General features: G+C 43.7%; 1 protein-coding gene across 1 annotated transcript in view; it reads left to right on the plus strand.

Annotated features, from left to right (window-relative positions):
- The first annotated feature begins 9766 nt into the window (after nucleotides 1-9766).
- The window catches only part of LOC144806206 (uncharacterized), a 70887-nt gene continuing 64960 nt past the window's right edge, over nucleotides 9767-15693 (plus strand). Inside the window, 1 exon segment of the mRNA XM_078672617.1 lies at nucleotides 9767-11609. Within this exon segment, the coding sequence (XP_078528743.1) occupies nucleotides 9767-11609 (1843 nt within the window).

Here is a 15693-nt window from a genome sequence, read left to right on the forward strand (position 1 = left end):
AATGAGTCTCGAAATAGGTTCACCACATAAGACCGAACATCTTCACCTTCTGCCTTCTCGGGAATACCTAAAATGCGCAGGTTGTTCCTGCGCTGGCGATTCTCGAAATCTTCGAGCTTCCACCTGACATCAGCAAGTTCAGCCTCGTGCAGCTCAATCTTTTCAGAGTTCAAAGCAGCATCATTTTCTTTGGAGAGCACCCTCGCTTCTATTTCAGTCATTCTTTCACCAAATGAGCTGCAGGTCCTGGTGAGTTTACGAACCACCCCTTGTACTTTGCGAAGGGCAGCTTGGGCTCTTCGACTATCGAGAGCGGTCTCCTCCCTATGAGCAGCAATAGCTTGCAAAATACTATCTACAGCTGTAGGGGGGAGCTCATCATCTGAGGATCGCAACCCGGACTGAGCATTGTTTATACTGTGTGTAGAATGGCTAAGTTGATCGGACAGGGAATAGTCCCACACTAAATCCCCTGCATTGTGCTGTTTGTGTCTGGGTGTATGGACAGGTTTTGATTTAATAGTATTAACTTTCAGATCATTATTATCATTATCCTTGTCATTGCTCTAATCAGAGTTAAAGGACAGGGAGTCATCTTCAGATCCGGTCTCGCCTGACCATTCCCCCTCAGCTCCTGTTTCAGCCCCCGTTTCATCTGAAAAAGAGTAAAAATCACTTTTTTCCTTATCCAACTCATGAATGCCTTTATTATCCATACCAATAGGTCTCTATTCATGAGGCGTATTCTTAGAAACAATGGAGGTTATTACAGTGACTTGAGAAACAGAAACCAGGGGGACCTTGGGGGCTGGAGCGGTGGTTGGTACAAAGGCTGGTAATGCAAACACCGGGGTATCCACAGTAGCACTAGCAACACTAGCTGACCCTTCATTCAAAGATAAATTAGCCAGGTTTGAAACATTAAGCTCAGCAATCTGATCTAGCTCTAAACCCCCAATGTCAACAGCTGTACTGGGAGAGGAGATAGGTTGTAAACAAATGTCCTGTTCCACAAGCTCAATAGTGCTTACAATAGCAGTGGGCTCAATAGCGGTGGGCGTCTCTAGCTACGTGATATTGGTATCGACATCGTTTTGAAATTCCCCTTCAGGAGCTTGAGCACTACCCCCTGCTGATCCAAGATGCTATTCACGCTAGCTGAATTTGCGGCGTCCAATGTAGTTTCGGACGGAGTACATGAGGAAACTGAGGACTGCTTCTTGCCTTGTACTGGAAGCGCTCCTTTACTTTTCCGGAATAGATCGATTACTGTGCAGCCCGGGGCTGCCAAAGCACTTGAAGCATCTTTCTTCTGGAGCTTCCTTCGTGAAGCCAGTGCCTCCTGTCTCGGAGAGCAGTCAGCGGAGGGAGTAGGCTGATTCTTCCCTCGCGCTACGGGAGTCAGCGTGTTGCCAGGCCCGCCCCCCACTCTGTGCTCCGTTCATGGTCTGGCGTTCCGCATCCTCGCAGAGTGCTCTGGCCGCCCTGGCCGCCCTCGCTCGCGCTGCTGTTGACGAGGCCACTGCTGTCACTTTGGGAGGCATGGGGGCAGGGACCGAAGTAAAAGCAGAGGTAGAGGTAGAGGCGAATCCGGTTTCGGAGGACTTGCAAGGACTGTTGGGGCTACCGGCTCTGTCAGCTGTGTCGACGTCAGAAGAGCAGCTCTGAGTCAGCGTATCCATCGGAACTCGGTGCAGGAGGCAATCCGGTGAGTTGGAGAGTGCCTTAACTATAGCCCAGCCGATCAACGAGTACAGGGAGGAAACGAGCTTAGAGTCCTGGCAGATCGGCTCGTGTGGGTTACGTAGCATTTTTTAAAGACTATATTACTCATAGTCCATGATTATTACTGGAATAATCATTTGGGGTAGCTGGTATGGATAGAAGGCGGCGTCCCTCTGGTCATAGCGAGGAGCTTGAGTGCAGCGCCTGCAGCGCGGTCTACAGACAGACCGCCATCTTGCCTCCTAACCAATATTTTCATGTATGAAGGTTGAGACCTTTTCCTTTCATCGTGGAGCAAAAGCTGCTTGTTGTAGGGGACTACAGTCTCCACAACCAGTCCATGACACTACTAGCTAGAGTAATCAGTTTCCAGTAACATGTCCCTGAACCTCTAATAAAAGAGAGAGGGACCCCAAAACCAAAGGGATAGGGTACCACAAATGACGCTAGTCAGACAAAAATTCCCTTTGGGTGAAATAGCAACAGTACTTAAGTACTCACAAGCATACAGACAACAATTTACATCGAAGCAATGTAGATAAACAGGATACAACCACTCTATGTGAAAACACTCTCAAAGCAATTCAAATTATAAAAACAATTTATAGATTCACGCGTCGACGCCTAAGGAGTGAATCTAGGAATATACATGAAGGGGGAAACTAAATTTGTCTTTCTATGAATGGTTTCTATCCTTATTTTCTTGCACACTCCTTTTTTATTGAATGTTGTTGTCTTTATTGATTATTACACCGTCCCTATATGTTTCCCAAATCTCTGTTTTTATCTAATGTGATGTTTTTTAATAAATTGTTTTTATAATTTGAATTGCTTTGAGAGTGTTTTCACATAGAGTGGTTGTATCCTGTTTATCTACATTGCTTCGATGTAAATTGTTGTCTGTATGCTTGTGAGTACTTAAGTACTGTTGCTATTTCACCCAAAGGGAATTTTTGTCTGACTAGCGACATGTCCCTGAACACCTACTAGCTTTTCCTTCTATGTCTGTGTTCCAAGCCCCTCCTCCTCCCCTCGGACCTACCAAGGATGATTGGTCTGTGTGTAAAGGCGCTTTCGTGTACTGGATTCATGTGAGGTGCAGAGCCCATTTCAGGTGTCTCCCCTGTATCTACGTACCCTCTAAAGTTGTGTGCTGTTCCATAACATTAGTGACAATATGCAGTCTCTCCTCTCATTGCATGTCCGCCGCTGCTTTTTAGAGTCACTCCTCGTATTGAAATTCTTTGTAAAGCAGATGCCCCTTGTAGAGAAGATTATAATCTCTCTGACACCCCTTGGTACGTAATATCCCATACCTGGCACAAAAAAAAAACTGATCTGCATGATTTACTATATGGTAAATACTTCCTTGAAATATTGCTCATTTTGCCCATGCTTCAGTCCATATGAAACTAGTCTTTGCCCTCCCACCCTCTTGTCCACACAGTACCCTGGATCCCGCCAGCTATTACCTGCTCACCTGTCAAGAGAACTTATAGACAGAATAGAAGTTTTTCTGCTGGTGGACACGGAACACTTTCTATTAGTAACTCCACTGGGTGCAATCCCATTGGTGCCTGGCCTGTGTTATTGCATTGTTTGCATCAGATTCCCCTTGTTCCTGGCCTGTGTTATTGCATTATTTGTTTCAATCCAAGTGCCTGGCCTGTGTTATTGCATTGTTTACGTCAGATTCTCCTCGTGCCTGGCCTGTCATATTGCATTGTTTGCATCAAATTCTCCTCGTGCCTGGCATGTGTTATTGCGTTGTTTGCATCAGATTCTCCTCATGCCTGGCCTGTGTTATTGCAGTGTTTTGTCAGACTCTCCTAGTTCCTGACCTGTGTTATTGCATTGTTTGCATCAGATTCTCCTCGTGCCTGGTCTGTGTTATTGCATTGTTTGCATCAGATTCTCCTCATGCCTGGCCTGTGTTAGTGAAGTGTTTGCATCAGAGTCTCCTCGTGCCTGGACTTTGTTATTGCATTATTTGTTTCAATCCAAGTGCCTGGCGGGTCTCGGGCTCATAAATTCCACGGTCTCGACAATTCTCGCTCCGGTGCCTACTCGACTCACGGGGTCACACTCTGCGACTCTGGGCAATAGCTTGCTTAATCTCCACATCGGCCCCTCGCGGCGGGATGCCTGGCTTTCACCTTGTGGACACCCTGCCGGGGTTTCTCACAGGGGAATACCAGGACGGGTTCCCTAAGCAAGCGCGGAGATGCCCCAGGGTAAGTCCTGCGCTATATAAGTTTCATACATTTACATTTACACATTTACTAATGCCTGGCCTGTGTTATTGCATTGTTTGCATCAGATTCTGCTTGTGCCTGGCCTGTCTTATTGCATTGTTTGCATCAGATTATCCTCGTGCCTGGCCTGTGTTATTGCATTGTTTGCATCAGATTGTCCGAGTGCCTGGCCTGTGTTATTGCATTGTTTGCATCAGATTCTCCTAGTGTCTGGCCCGTGTTATTGCATTGTTTGCGTCAGATTCTCCCAAAGCCTGGCCTGTGTTATTGCATTGTTTACATCAGATTCTCCTTGTGCTTGGCCTGTGTTACTGCATTGTTTAGATCAGATTATCCATGTGCCTGGCCTGTGTTATTGCAGTGTTTGCGTCAGATTCACCTAGTGCCTGGCCTGTGTTTTGCATTGTTTGCATCAGATTCACCTAGTGCCTGACCTGTGTTATTGCATTGTTTGCATCAGAGTCTCCTCGTGCCTGGCGTGTGTTATTGCATTGTTTGTGTGAGATTCTCCTAGTGCCTGGCCTGTGTTATTTCATTGCTTGCGTCAGATTCTCCTTGTGCCTGGCCTGTGTTATTGCATTGTTTGCGTCAGATTCTCCTTGAGACTGGCCTCTGTTATTGCATTGTTTACATCAGATTCTCCTATGTCTGGCCCGTGTTATTGCATTGTTTGCGTCCGATTCTCCCACCGCCTGGCCTGTGTTATTGCATTGTTTACATCAGATTCTCCTTGTGTCTGGCCCGTGTTATTGCATTGTTTGCGTCCGATTCTCCCAACGCCTGGACTGTGTTATTGCATTGTTTACATCAGATTTTCCTTGTGCCTGGCCTGTGTTATTGCTTTGTTTGCATAAGAATCTCCTAGTGGCTGGCGTGTGTTATTGCATTGTTTGCATCAGCTACTCCTCGTGCCTGGCCTGTGTTATTGCATTGTTGCGTCAGATTCTCCTTGTGCCTGGCCTGTGTTATTGCATTGTTTGCATAAGATTCTCCTCGTGCCTGGCCTGTGTTATTGCATTGTTTGCGTAAGATTCTCCTTGTGCCTGGCCTGTGTTATTGCATTGTTTATATCAGATTCTCCTAGTGCCTGGCCTGTGTTATTGCATTGTTTGCATCAGATTCTCCTCGTGCCTAGCCTGTGTTATTGCATTGTTTGCGCCGGATTCTCCTAATGCCTGGCCTGTGTTATTGCATTGTTTGCGTCACATTTTTCTAGTACCTGGTCTGTTATTGCATTATGTGCGCTGTTTTTGGTATCTTATTATTCTAGTAGTTGCAGCTTTTCTAACAAACATGCCACCTTTTATCCCAATCAAGTGCATCTGACTGCAAGGTCACTGCACTCTCCCTGCAGTAGCAATCGACTTCCTATTTATGTAGCAACAGACAGCACAGCATGTCTGCCAGAGATGTCGTAAGGTCAGAAACAGTACATAGATAAGTAGGTATGATGCAAAACAAACTGTTGAGTAAGATTTCAAACAAAGAAGCTGCTGTGATAGACGGCAAAACTCCATGTCTAAACATCAGCAGTAGGACAATGGTTCATGGAATGATAATAGTAGATTTATTTACACTTCTGTGCAGTGCGTGTCACTTAATGTTCTTTTCTCCCACTCTCATGAGATGGTTTTACAAGGCAACTCTGAGCTCACTGAGTGTGGAGCTTCCACGAATCTCAGAGACAGGCTGTTCTAAAGATGGTAACAGAGAAGGTTGAAAGATCTAATTCTTGATCCTGGCAAATAGACTGGTGATCCCTAAGGGGGTGTAGTTGGTCTGTGTTTTGCCACGGCTGTCCAGGGGGTGTAAGAAAATGTCAGCAATTTGTGGAGGGCCCTCTTTTGGGTGAGAACCACCCAGCTTCATGCAATGCAGACTAGAGGGTTTGTGTCTGCGCAGGATGAGTTACATTCTGATAGCAAAATTTTAGGACCTTGTCCAAAGGGAAACGATGTTACCAAGGATTAACATCTTCAGGTACGACAGATAGAGAAAGTCCATTTACCTCCAGGTGCTTGAAAAGCTTTCTGCACTCTGCTGGTGCAGGCAGGATGTTTATTTTCTCGTTGGCATTTGCCAGGGATTGAATTAAACCTTGGAGCAGCACTTGTAGCGTTGACTCTTAGAGTCTTATAGTATGTGCTGGCTGCGTTAGAACTATCTTAATGTTCCACGGAGCTCAGAAAATCCAGACTCTCCGTCCTCTCAGAGCACTGTGGCTTGACCAGTAGAACTGCAATAAAGAAGAGGACCTAGACCAGTTCTACCTCTCCCGACCCTTGAACTGATCATTGAGAAAATAAGCCCTTGTCTGAAAGGAAAATCTACACAAGGCACAGCTGACCGAAGCCCCTGCCTGGAAGGAAGATCTGCATGAGGCACTGCTGACAGAAGTCCACCCTGGAAGAAAGATCTGCACGAGGAGAAGCTGACAGAAGTCCAGCCTAGAAAGGAAGATCTGCACAAGGCACAGCTGACGGAAGTCCTGTCTGGAATGAAGATCTGCACAAGGCGCAGCTGACAGAGTCCTGCCTGGATGGAAGATCCGCACAAGGCGCAACTGATGGAAGGTCTGCCTGGCGGTGACCTCAACGCAGTAAAACCCACAAACCACAAGATCCGTCAAGCCCAGCTAGCCACACTGGACGCAATGTACACCAAAGGCCTGATTTAGATTTCAGCGGATGGTTTATTCCAACACAAATGTGACAGGTATCCTGCCCGCCCCATTAAGAATGCATTACATCCTGTCGTAATTATAATAAGGCAGGCAGGATATCTGTCAGGTTTTGATAATGCCTTGGTGTAGTTTGCAGAGTTTTACTCTGTGGAACTCCACGAAGTGCCAGGGAAACTCCGCCGCACTCCGCAGACTTCCGCTAGTGGCAGAGTTTGTTAAGTTGCGCTGCACTTACTGATTTTTAGTGCCAGGAGTTTAACCCCCACTGTAAAATCAGCACGAACAGCACCACACATCGTGCCAGAGGGCGCTGCTGCTTTCTGCCACTCTAATTGACATTCTAATCAAATGGCAGCTTTATCAACGAGAATGGCAGATTTTAACACTCGAGTGGTCGCGACCAGCCGTGACCTCCCGCAATGAGAAATCTCGCCAGGAGGAGGTCTAGCGCTTTATATTTTCTCACAAGCGCTCACCACCTTACCGTTGGCGAACCGATTGAGAAAAGAATTCCGTTCTGCATGGAGTTTTTTGGAACAAATCCACACAGAGTGCAGCTTGGGCAAAACTTTGCGATCTCTGCCAGCAGACCGGAATTCTTCACCCACCCCTAGTTTTGAGGCAATAATCTGTTGGACAAACTCCTAACTAGGCCCTATGTCTGCAATAAGTGTTCTAGAAGAAGTGAGATCCATGGACTTGTGACTATCAGGCCGTTATCTGACTTCTGATGAACCCCACAGAGTGAGTGTGCAGCTAGAGGGCAGTAGGGGGGCCAAAGGACAGGAAATTAGGTAAACTTGAATATGAGAAATATGGAAAGGTAGAAATGCCGCATCACCCGTGGATAACTGACACCTCCTCCCGCTCTTCGAAATGCCCATCCGGTCACAAAGTGGCATCCTGGGCCCCAAACAGACAACATCATGACAGATGCCATGTAATGGTGGAAAAGGGGGACTAAAGAGTAATATGCACACATCTGCTGCAGGGATATGTCAGGTAAATTATTTGTTGTGATGGATTCCCTATAAATACTAAATGACTGATATAGTTGAATATTACATGTTATGAATCAACGTTTGTTTGCCTGATCTGCGCTTATAATGTAAAGGACGGGCCTTACAGTGAACCCCTCGCTCTGTGTGACACAAAAGCCCTGGAAAGAGCTGCATCTTACAGAACTTTATCTACTTTAGGAAAAGCTAAAGACTTGCTTATTAAAGTTGTCTTCCAGGGCCAGAACCGGGTGCTCTAAGCTGCACTAGTTTCAGGGAGATGGGCAGATGTTATGGCGATAGGAAACCCCCTCCACTCACTATAATGTTCCAATCTTCCAGGTTTGAAGAAACCAGAAATGCTTGAACCAAGGGAGCTGTTGAAAGTGTCAAAGGTGACTTATGAACAGCGATTAAAGACAGGAGTTGGTATTTGAGATGATCTTAAGTGAATAGGAAAGGAATGAGAAGAAGTGTGTGAATGGAGTTACTTTCATTGTATACTTCGTAAAGAGTTACTGAAAATTTTGCAGCCCAGCCTGATACATCTCTTTTTCTAAAATCTATTTTTGTTTCAACAAAATCTTGACCATATGTGTCTATCTTAAGCAAAACCTCAAGCACTTGGGTGCTCTGAGAACGCCCATACTTTGCTAAGTTACTGGTAAATCACTGGTAAATCACCTCCTTTTCAGACATTAATAAGATGTCACCTGATCAACAGAACTCTTAGTTAAATATCTGTCTGTGATAAAATATTCCATGCTAAGTTTCAAAGGCGGTAAAGAAGAAGGGGGAAATTTACTAAGATTTTGCACAGTGTTTGCGTCACAAAAGGGGCACAAGACAGTGCAACATGTTTTTTCCTAATTTTCTTTCCAGCAAAGAACGTAAAAGTAATGTGAAGCATCGCATAGCACTGCTTTACATTACTTTGCACCATATCTGCCTGCCAAGGGGGGTGCATGGGCGTTGCCTTGCAACTGCACTGTGCAACACGCATACAAAGTTGGAAAAGCTTTCCCTCATGTCTAGGGTGTCCTTCCTGTACAAAACCTATGCTGGACTCACGCACACACACTCTAGCGCTCTGGTGCTAAGGTGTGTGCATGGCGCACGGCTGCTGTAATCAGTGCTGGCGCAAGGGAAAGGGAAGGAGAGAGCCATATCTTTGAAAATATGGTGCTCTCCTGCTCCCTCCCTGTTGTGCAGCGCAGCCTCGCGGGAGGAGGGCTGTGCTGCATTGCGTGTAGATTTAGGGAATCTCCCCCGAAATGTCTTTTACAACCGGTTAAACATTATGGATTCTCATTTAATTATGTTTCAATTTAGTAATTTTAAATATCTTTACATCCAACAGGAAACAAGCCTTGAATGTGTTAAATGACCATCAATAATGAAGTGAATGCTGTAAATCTTCAATAATAGCAGAAATCAAGAGCTACTGTATTCAGGAAAACATCAGCGCAGTCGGCGACAGAGGAACCTGCACGCAAACTGACAGATATTGGATGAATCAGTCAAGGGCAGTTCGGTGGATGTAAGAGTCTGAGCTGTGCACCTCCACGCCACAAGACGAAGAAATTACCTTACGAAAATTAAGGCAACAACAATAACAAACCGCCTCCTGTATAAACAAGTGTCCAACAGCAGCTTTGATCATCGGATCGGTATGATGTGATTACCGCAGTGCTCTGTTTTATAAAATGATGACAAGCCATCATTCCGTGCTCTAGGAGAATTGTAAACTCTTTCTGGTCAAACCACAGTAACCAGAGAAAAGCACAACAGAGCGGAGCCAGACAACTGACGGGTAAAGGAAAGAGGAGTTCTTCTATCTACAATACAACAGACTGTCCTAATTTGCACCGGCCAAAAGGAAGATACATCTTTACCTACAAACGTGCATAGCCATAATCCAATCTAAAGGCACAATCGCCTACAAAGACACATTCTGCGTATTAGGAGTGTGGCAAATATTTGGTGGCTATTACATTTTTTTGTTAAAACTGAAATCAAACATGAAAAATACTGCACACATATAGAGTGTGTAAGAAAAACACAAGTGCTTCATTAGCCATGTTGGCCCATCATGAAATACAGTCATGGATGTAGATAAATATATCGCCGAACCACAGACCTTAACCAAGAAAGAAGAATCATACACATGCAGCACGAGCTTTAGTTTGTCATCACTACTCAAGCCTCATCAGCACACGTACACAGGACAAAAACCATTCAATTGCAGTGAATGTGTAAAGGGCTTTAGTCGATTATCAGAGCTACAAAGACATCAGCGAACACACACAGGGGAAAAGCCATTCAAGTGCAGTGAATGTGCAAAGTGCTTTAGTGAGTTATCAAGCCTTCGAAGACATCAGCGAACACACACAGGAGAAAAGCCATTCAAGTGTAGTGAATGTGCAAAGTGCTTTAGTCAGTTATCAGAGCTTCAAAATCATCATCAAACACATACGGGGGGAAAACCATTCAAGTGCACTGAATGTGCAAAGTGCTTTAGTCAGTTATCACACCTTCGAAGACATCAGCGAACACACACAGGAGAAAAGCCATTCAAGTGTAGTGAATGTGCAAAGTGTTTTAGTCAGTTATCATACCTTCAAAGTCATCAGCAAACACACACAGGGGAAAGACAATTCAAGTGCAGTGAATGTGCAAAGTGCTTTAGTCATTTATCAAGCCTTCAAAGACATCAACGAGCACACACAGGGGAAAAGCCATTTAAATGCAGTGAATGTGTGAAGAGCTTTAGTCAATTATCATACCTACAAAATCATCAACGAACACACACGGGGGAAAAACCCTATCATTGTAGTGAATGTGACAGTAGTTTTTGCGTCTCGTCTACATTAAGGTATCATCAGCGAACTCACACAGGAGAAAAACCATTCAAGTGCTGTGAATGTACAAAGTGCTTTAGTCGGGTATCATACCTTCAAAGACATCAGCGAACACACACAGGAGAAAAGCCATTCAAGTGCAGTGAATGTGTGAAGAGCTTTAGTCATTTATCAGACCTACAAAGTCATCAGCGTACACACACGGGGGACAAACCCTATTATTGTAGTGAATGTGACAGTAGTTTTCGCGACTCTTCAGCATTAAGGAAACATCAGCGAACTCACACAGGAGAAAAACCATTCAAGTGCAATGAATGTGGGAAGAGCTTTAGTCGATTATCAAAGCTACAAAGTCATCAGCGAACACACACAGGAGAAAAAACATTCAAGTGCACTGAATGTGCAAAGTGCTTTAGTGAGTTATCAAGCCTTCAAAGACATCAGCGAACACACACAGGAGAAACGCCATTCAAGTGCAGTGAATGTGTGAAGAGCTTTAGTCAATTATCAAACCTACAAAGTCATCAGCGAACACACACGGGGGAAAAACCCTACTATTGTAGTGAATGTGACAGTAGTTTTCGCGACTCTTCAGCATTACGGAAACATCAGCGAACTCACACAGGAGAAAAACCATTCAAGTGCAATGAATGTGGGAAGAGCTTTAGTCGATTATCAAAGCTACAAAGTCATCAGCGAACACACACAGGAGAAAAAACATTCAAGTGCACTGAATGTGCAAAGTGCTTTAGTGAGTTATCAAGCCTTCAAAGACATCAGCGAACACACACAGGAGAAAAGCCATTCAAGTGCAGTGAATGTGTGAAGAGCTTTAGTCAATTATCAGACCTACAAAGTCATCAGTGAACACATATAGGGGAAAAACCGCATCATTGTAGTGAATGTAACAGTAGTTTCCGCTTCCCTTCAGCATTGAGGTATCATCAGCGAACTCACACAGGAGAAAAACCATTCAAGTGCAATGAATGTCGGAAGAACTTTAGTCGATTATCAAAGCTACAAAGTCATCAGCGAACTCACACAGGAGAAAAACCATTCAAGTGCAATGAATGTCGGAAGAGCTTTAGTCGATTATCAAAGCTACAAAGTCATCAGCGAACACACAAGAGAAAAACCATTCAAGTTCAGTGAATGTGCAAAGTGCTTTAGTCAGTTATCACACCTTCAAAGTCATCAGCGAACACACACAGGGGGAAAACATAGAAGGGCAATGAAAGTGTGAAGGGCTTTTGTCAATTTTCAATCCCACACAGCCCTCAGTGAATACACTTCTTCATTTAACTCACATGGAAATATTTCTAGAGATGCAGGGACTCTGGAATGAACTTAAGAACATCAAAAATAATATTGACCCATCTGAGGACATAGACAAGAGCAGAACAGTGCAGTTATTGTGAGAGGAATGAATTACGGAAAAATATAAAATTCTAATTATGTGGGACTTTGAAATACCAGATTATAGAATACTGGACTAGCAGTAAAGAAGAAACACAGTTAACAGTATTTGCAGAATTATAAAAGTGTTTGTTTCCAGTGATTGTTCACTTCCGTACACATAGCAAAGTGACATGATGTACCAGGATACCTAGTGGGAGACAAGCACAATGTGGATTAAAAGAAAAGAAACATTGTTGATTTTTATTTGGTGAAGAAGAGATACAAAGAAAAACATTCAATCGCACCTGACCACACTACCAGTAAAAGCAACACTGAACAATACTGGGACTAACAGCGGTATTTTCAGCTAACTTGTCGGATTAGTGATAAAACCTATAAACCCAACACACCCAGAGTGGACATGTAGTCAGGGCTCTGGAGATGGAAGCTTCATTGGTAAAATGCATGTATTACTATTAACAAATGCCACTGCAGTATATGTAACGAAATAAAGCGAAGAACAGGTGTTCAAGCAATAACCTATTTTTAGATATAATAGAGCATATACCTTGTTTTTAAGTAACGTTTGCTGCATCTTTTACACGCTGTTATCGGTTGATGGATCAGCTCGTGCCTTGCGCCTGCTTACTAAGTGCGACCTGGGGCTCCTCTCCGACTTGGCTCTCCCTATTCATTTTGTGACTTGCCAAAATCTACATTTTACCAGAATTTAGCCATTGTAAGCAGTAGACTCTGTTTGAAGAATGTGGTGAAATAGCGAAAACCCACATCAAAAGCATATATGTGCCAGGACAATCAGTTGCACTCACAGCAACTTGTCTTCCACACTGATTGTCCCTTGTTCTCAAATGTTCTGAAGGATTTGTCGTATGAATGCCAGAAGTGGCAGTGACATTCATGAAGCTAAAGCTGGCAGGAGTGTGTTAGAGATAGAGAGGGGGAGAGATAAAGAGAGCGAGAGAGACAAAGAAAGGCGGAGAAAAAGAAAGAGAGAAATGGAAGGAGGAGGAATGGCAGGTGATTTGTATTCACCTTAAAATAGAAGAAGCAGCCAAATACATGTCAATGTATTACATCACCAGAGAAACGGGCTGAATACCTGTTAATTTATATATTTATTTTTAATACCTATAGACCCATGTCATGCAAATAAACAGGGAACAAGTAGGGAAAATAGTGATGGAGCCCATTATCATATGCAAATCACAATGACGTCACATATAGTGATGTCACAAGAAGTGAGGTCAGGCCCTCATCACAGAAAAGGTTGACGGCCTGTTTAAAAACAAAAAACAAGAAACATAAAATAATGTAAAAATAAGTTTTTGGTTTCAGTTTTTATACATCATGTGTTTATCCCACTATCAGTTTGTAACTAAACTCGGAATTGACTGAAAAATGTAAATATTTTTAAACAACTATGGGGAACTTGGAAATTACATTTTTAAACAGTTTTTAGCAAATAAATAAAATGTGCTTTAATATGCGTTTGTTTCCTGACGTTCTGTATCCAGCCCCTAATTCCCAAAGTGTTTCACATTTACAGTGTATTAAGCAATGGAAGGGCTAATTTTTCTAGTTCTCTGTTCCTCTCTTGCGCCACTCACACAAATAAATAAAGGGGACGCTGCTAGTGGGACGGATAGTTACAAACACTCTGAGGCCTGTGTTTGCAGATGCCAGAAGCAAAGTAACAATTCCCAGTCACAGGCTAAGGAGCTAGGTGGAACTGAGTCCCTTTTCTAGATAATAGTGGGGGGACCCCATCAAACTGTGTCAACCCCCGACAAGTGCCGTGCTGATAAAGCAAAAGTGAATTTGAGTAATTTATGATGAATTGAAATGAGAGAAAGAGAAGAAGAAAGCGAGGTGCAGGATGTATTAAAGAAAATGAAAAAAGAGACTCAAGACTTTACCCTGTTTGTGTACAAGCACTTTACGTAAACAAGTTGTGCTGTGCGTTTTGAACAGGCTGTCACCCCCCTTTGTATGTAAATGAGCTTCTGTAATCAGAAACCCCAGGCTCCCATCACTTCTAGTGCGGATGATAATGTGAGCACTGTAAGGTAGTCACAAACAATGGCTACATTGAGAAATAATCAGCTTCCAGGTCACACAGCTGTTGTTATGTAGTTCTTTATTAGTTTTTTTTAATTTACTTTAATTATCAGCAATTCTCGAGGTTACTTTTTCTCAGTATATTGCTTTATATCGCTCTTCGCGCTCCATCAGTTAAACGTGAGGTTTGATGTAGGATTTGATGTAGGATTTGTTGTAGGATTTGTTGTAAGTGTTCCTAGACCATGTCCCAATCCCTTTATCCTCGATTTGTCGGCATGTGTTGTGTCCACACACTGGTCTAGGATGGGCCTTCTCAAGGTAGAAGGCGCTGTAATAGGAATAATAAATATATGAAATTGTATGTAAACAAATGTGTGCCTTTCAGTTATCAGGCACCGCCAGACTCACATCTACACATGTAATTGAGCACCAGACTAAATTTAATTCTCCCTATATAAATATGTGCCATCAGTAATCGGGCTGATGGTTCCGCTGATACGCACAGCAAGTAAAGCTTCTAGGATTGCGCGCATTGGCCTAAATTTCAATTGCTGAACTTTCACGCAGTTTCACTGATGCGCACACCTTATAAGGTTTGTGGATATTGCGCACTGTGGGCAGATCACTGAAATTCACCCTTAAGTAGTAACTAGGTCAAAACAGTATGTACATCATTAAAAAATGTCACTGCCCCTCCCTTCTATTTGACATCTCCAGGAGTTCCTCCTCTCTCGTGGCTGAAGTGGATGAAGGTTTTCACACATTATGCTTGTGCCTGTGACACTTCCTTAAGTGCAGAGAGGAAAGCCTCATTGTTAATCCATTGTTTGGGCTCTGAGGGACAAGAATTCTTTGAACATCTTTCTAAACTCTCTGATAGTGACTCTGTCACTCTTAATGAATACGAGATCTGCTTCAAAAAGTTGGACTTGCACTACCTCCCCAAAGTGAGTACTGTCCTTCAGCGATATCACTTCGGGAGAAGGATGCAAAGGCAGGATGAGTCAGTCGAACAGTACATAACTACCTTGCTCAAATTGGCTTCCACATGCAATTTTGGTGCAGCTTTAGAGGAGCGCTTAAGAGGTCAGTTCATGTTGGGATGCACCCTCGACAAAATGAGAGACGCACTGTGGCAAAAAGACACACCATCGCTTCAAGAAGTGCTGACCATAGCCAAAAGTCACAAGCATTCAAAAGCGTGTGTTGATATTATGCACGAAGACAGTTCAGGTGATAAAAAGGAGAACATTAATGTCAAGGTGATGGTGGATAGATTAGTTAAACCCAAATTGAGCACCACTTCAAAGCCCTTTAACACAAAGAATTTTCTGGGGAAGTGCTTTAGGTGTGGCAACCCTGCCCATGTTGCCAACTTTAAAGACTGCCCAGGCTGGAAGGCCATGTGAAAAACTTGTGAGAGAAAAGATCACGTCTCAAAGAGCTGCAGAACGGGCAACGAGCATTAAAAAGTCAGGGAAGTTGATCATTATGAAGAAGAATTGGAAGGAATCAATACTCTCCCAGTCACAGGAAATGCTAGTGATGGCCATCAGGAGCTAGTTTTGATCAATGATGCTCCCGTGAACATGCTCTTTGACTCTGGGGCCAAGATACCGCTAGTCCCCAAGACACATTATGAGCGTAATGAGCTAGGCAAAGTCACCCTGTTGAAGCCAGACAGTAGACCA

This window comes from Lissotriton helveticus, assembly GCF_964261635.1.
Source record: "Lissotriton helveticus chromosome 1_1 unlocalized genomic scaffold, aLisHel1.1 SUPER_1_unloc_53, whole genome shotgun sequence".
Lineage (NCBI taxonomy): Eukaryota > Metazoa > Chordata > Amphibia > Caudata > Salamandridae > Lissotriton > Lissotriton helveticus.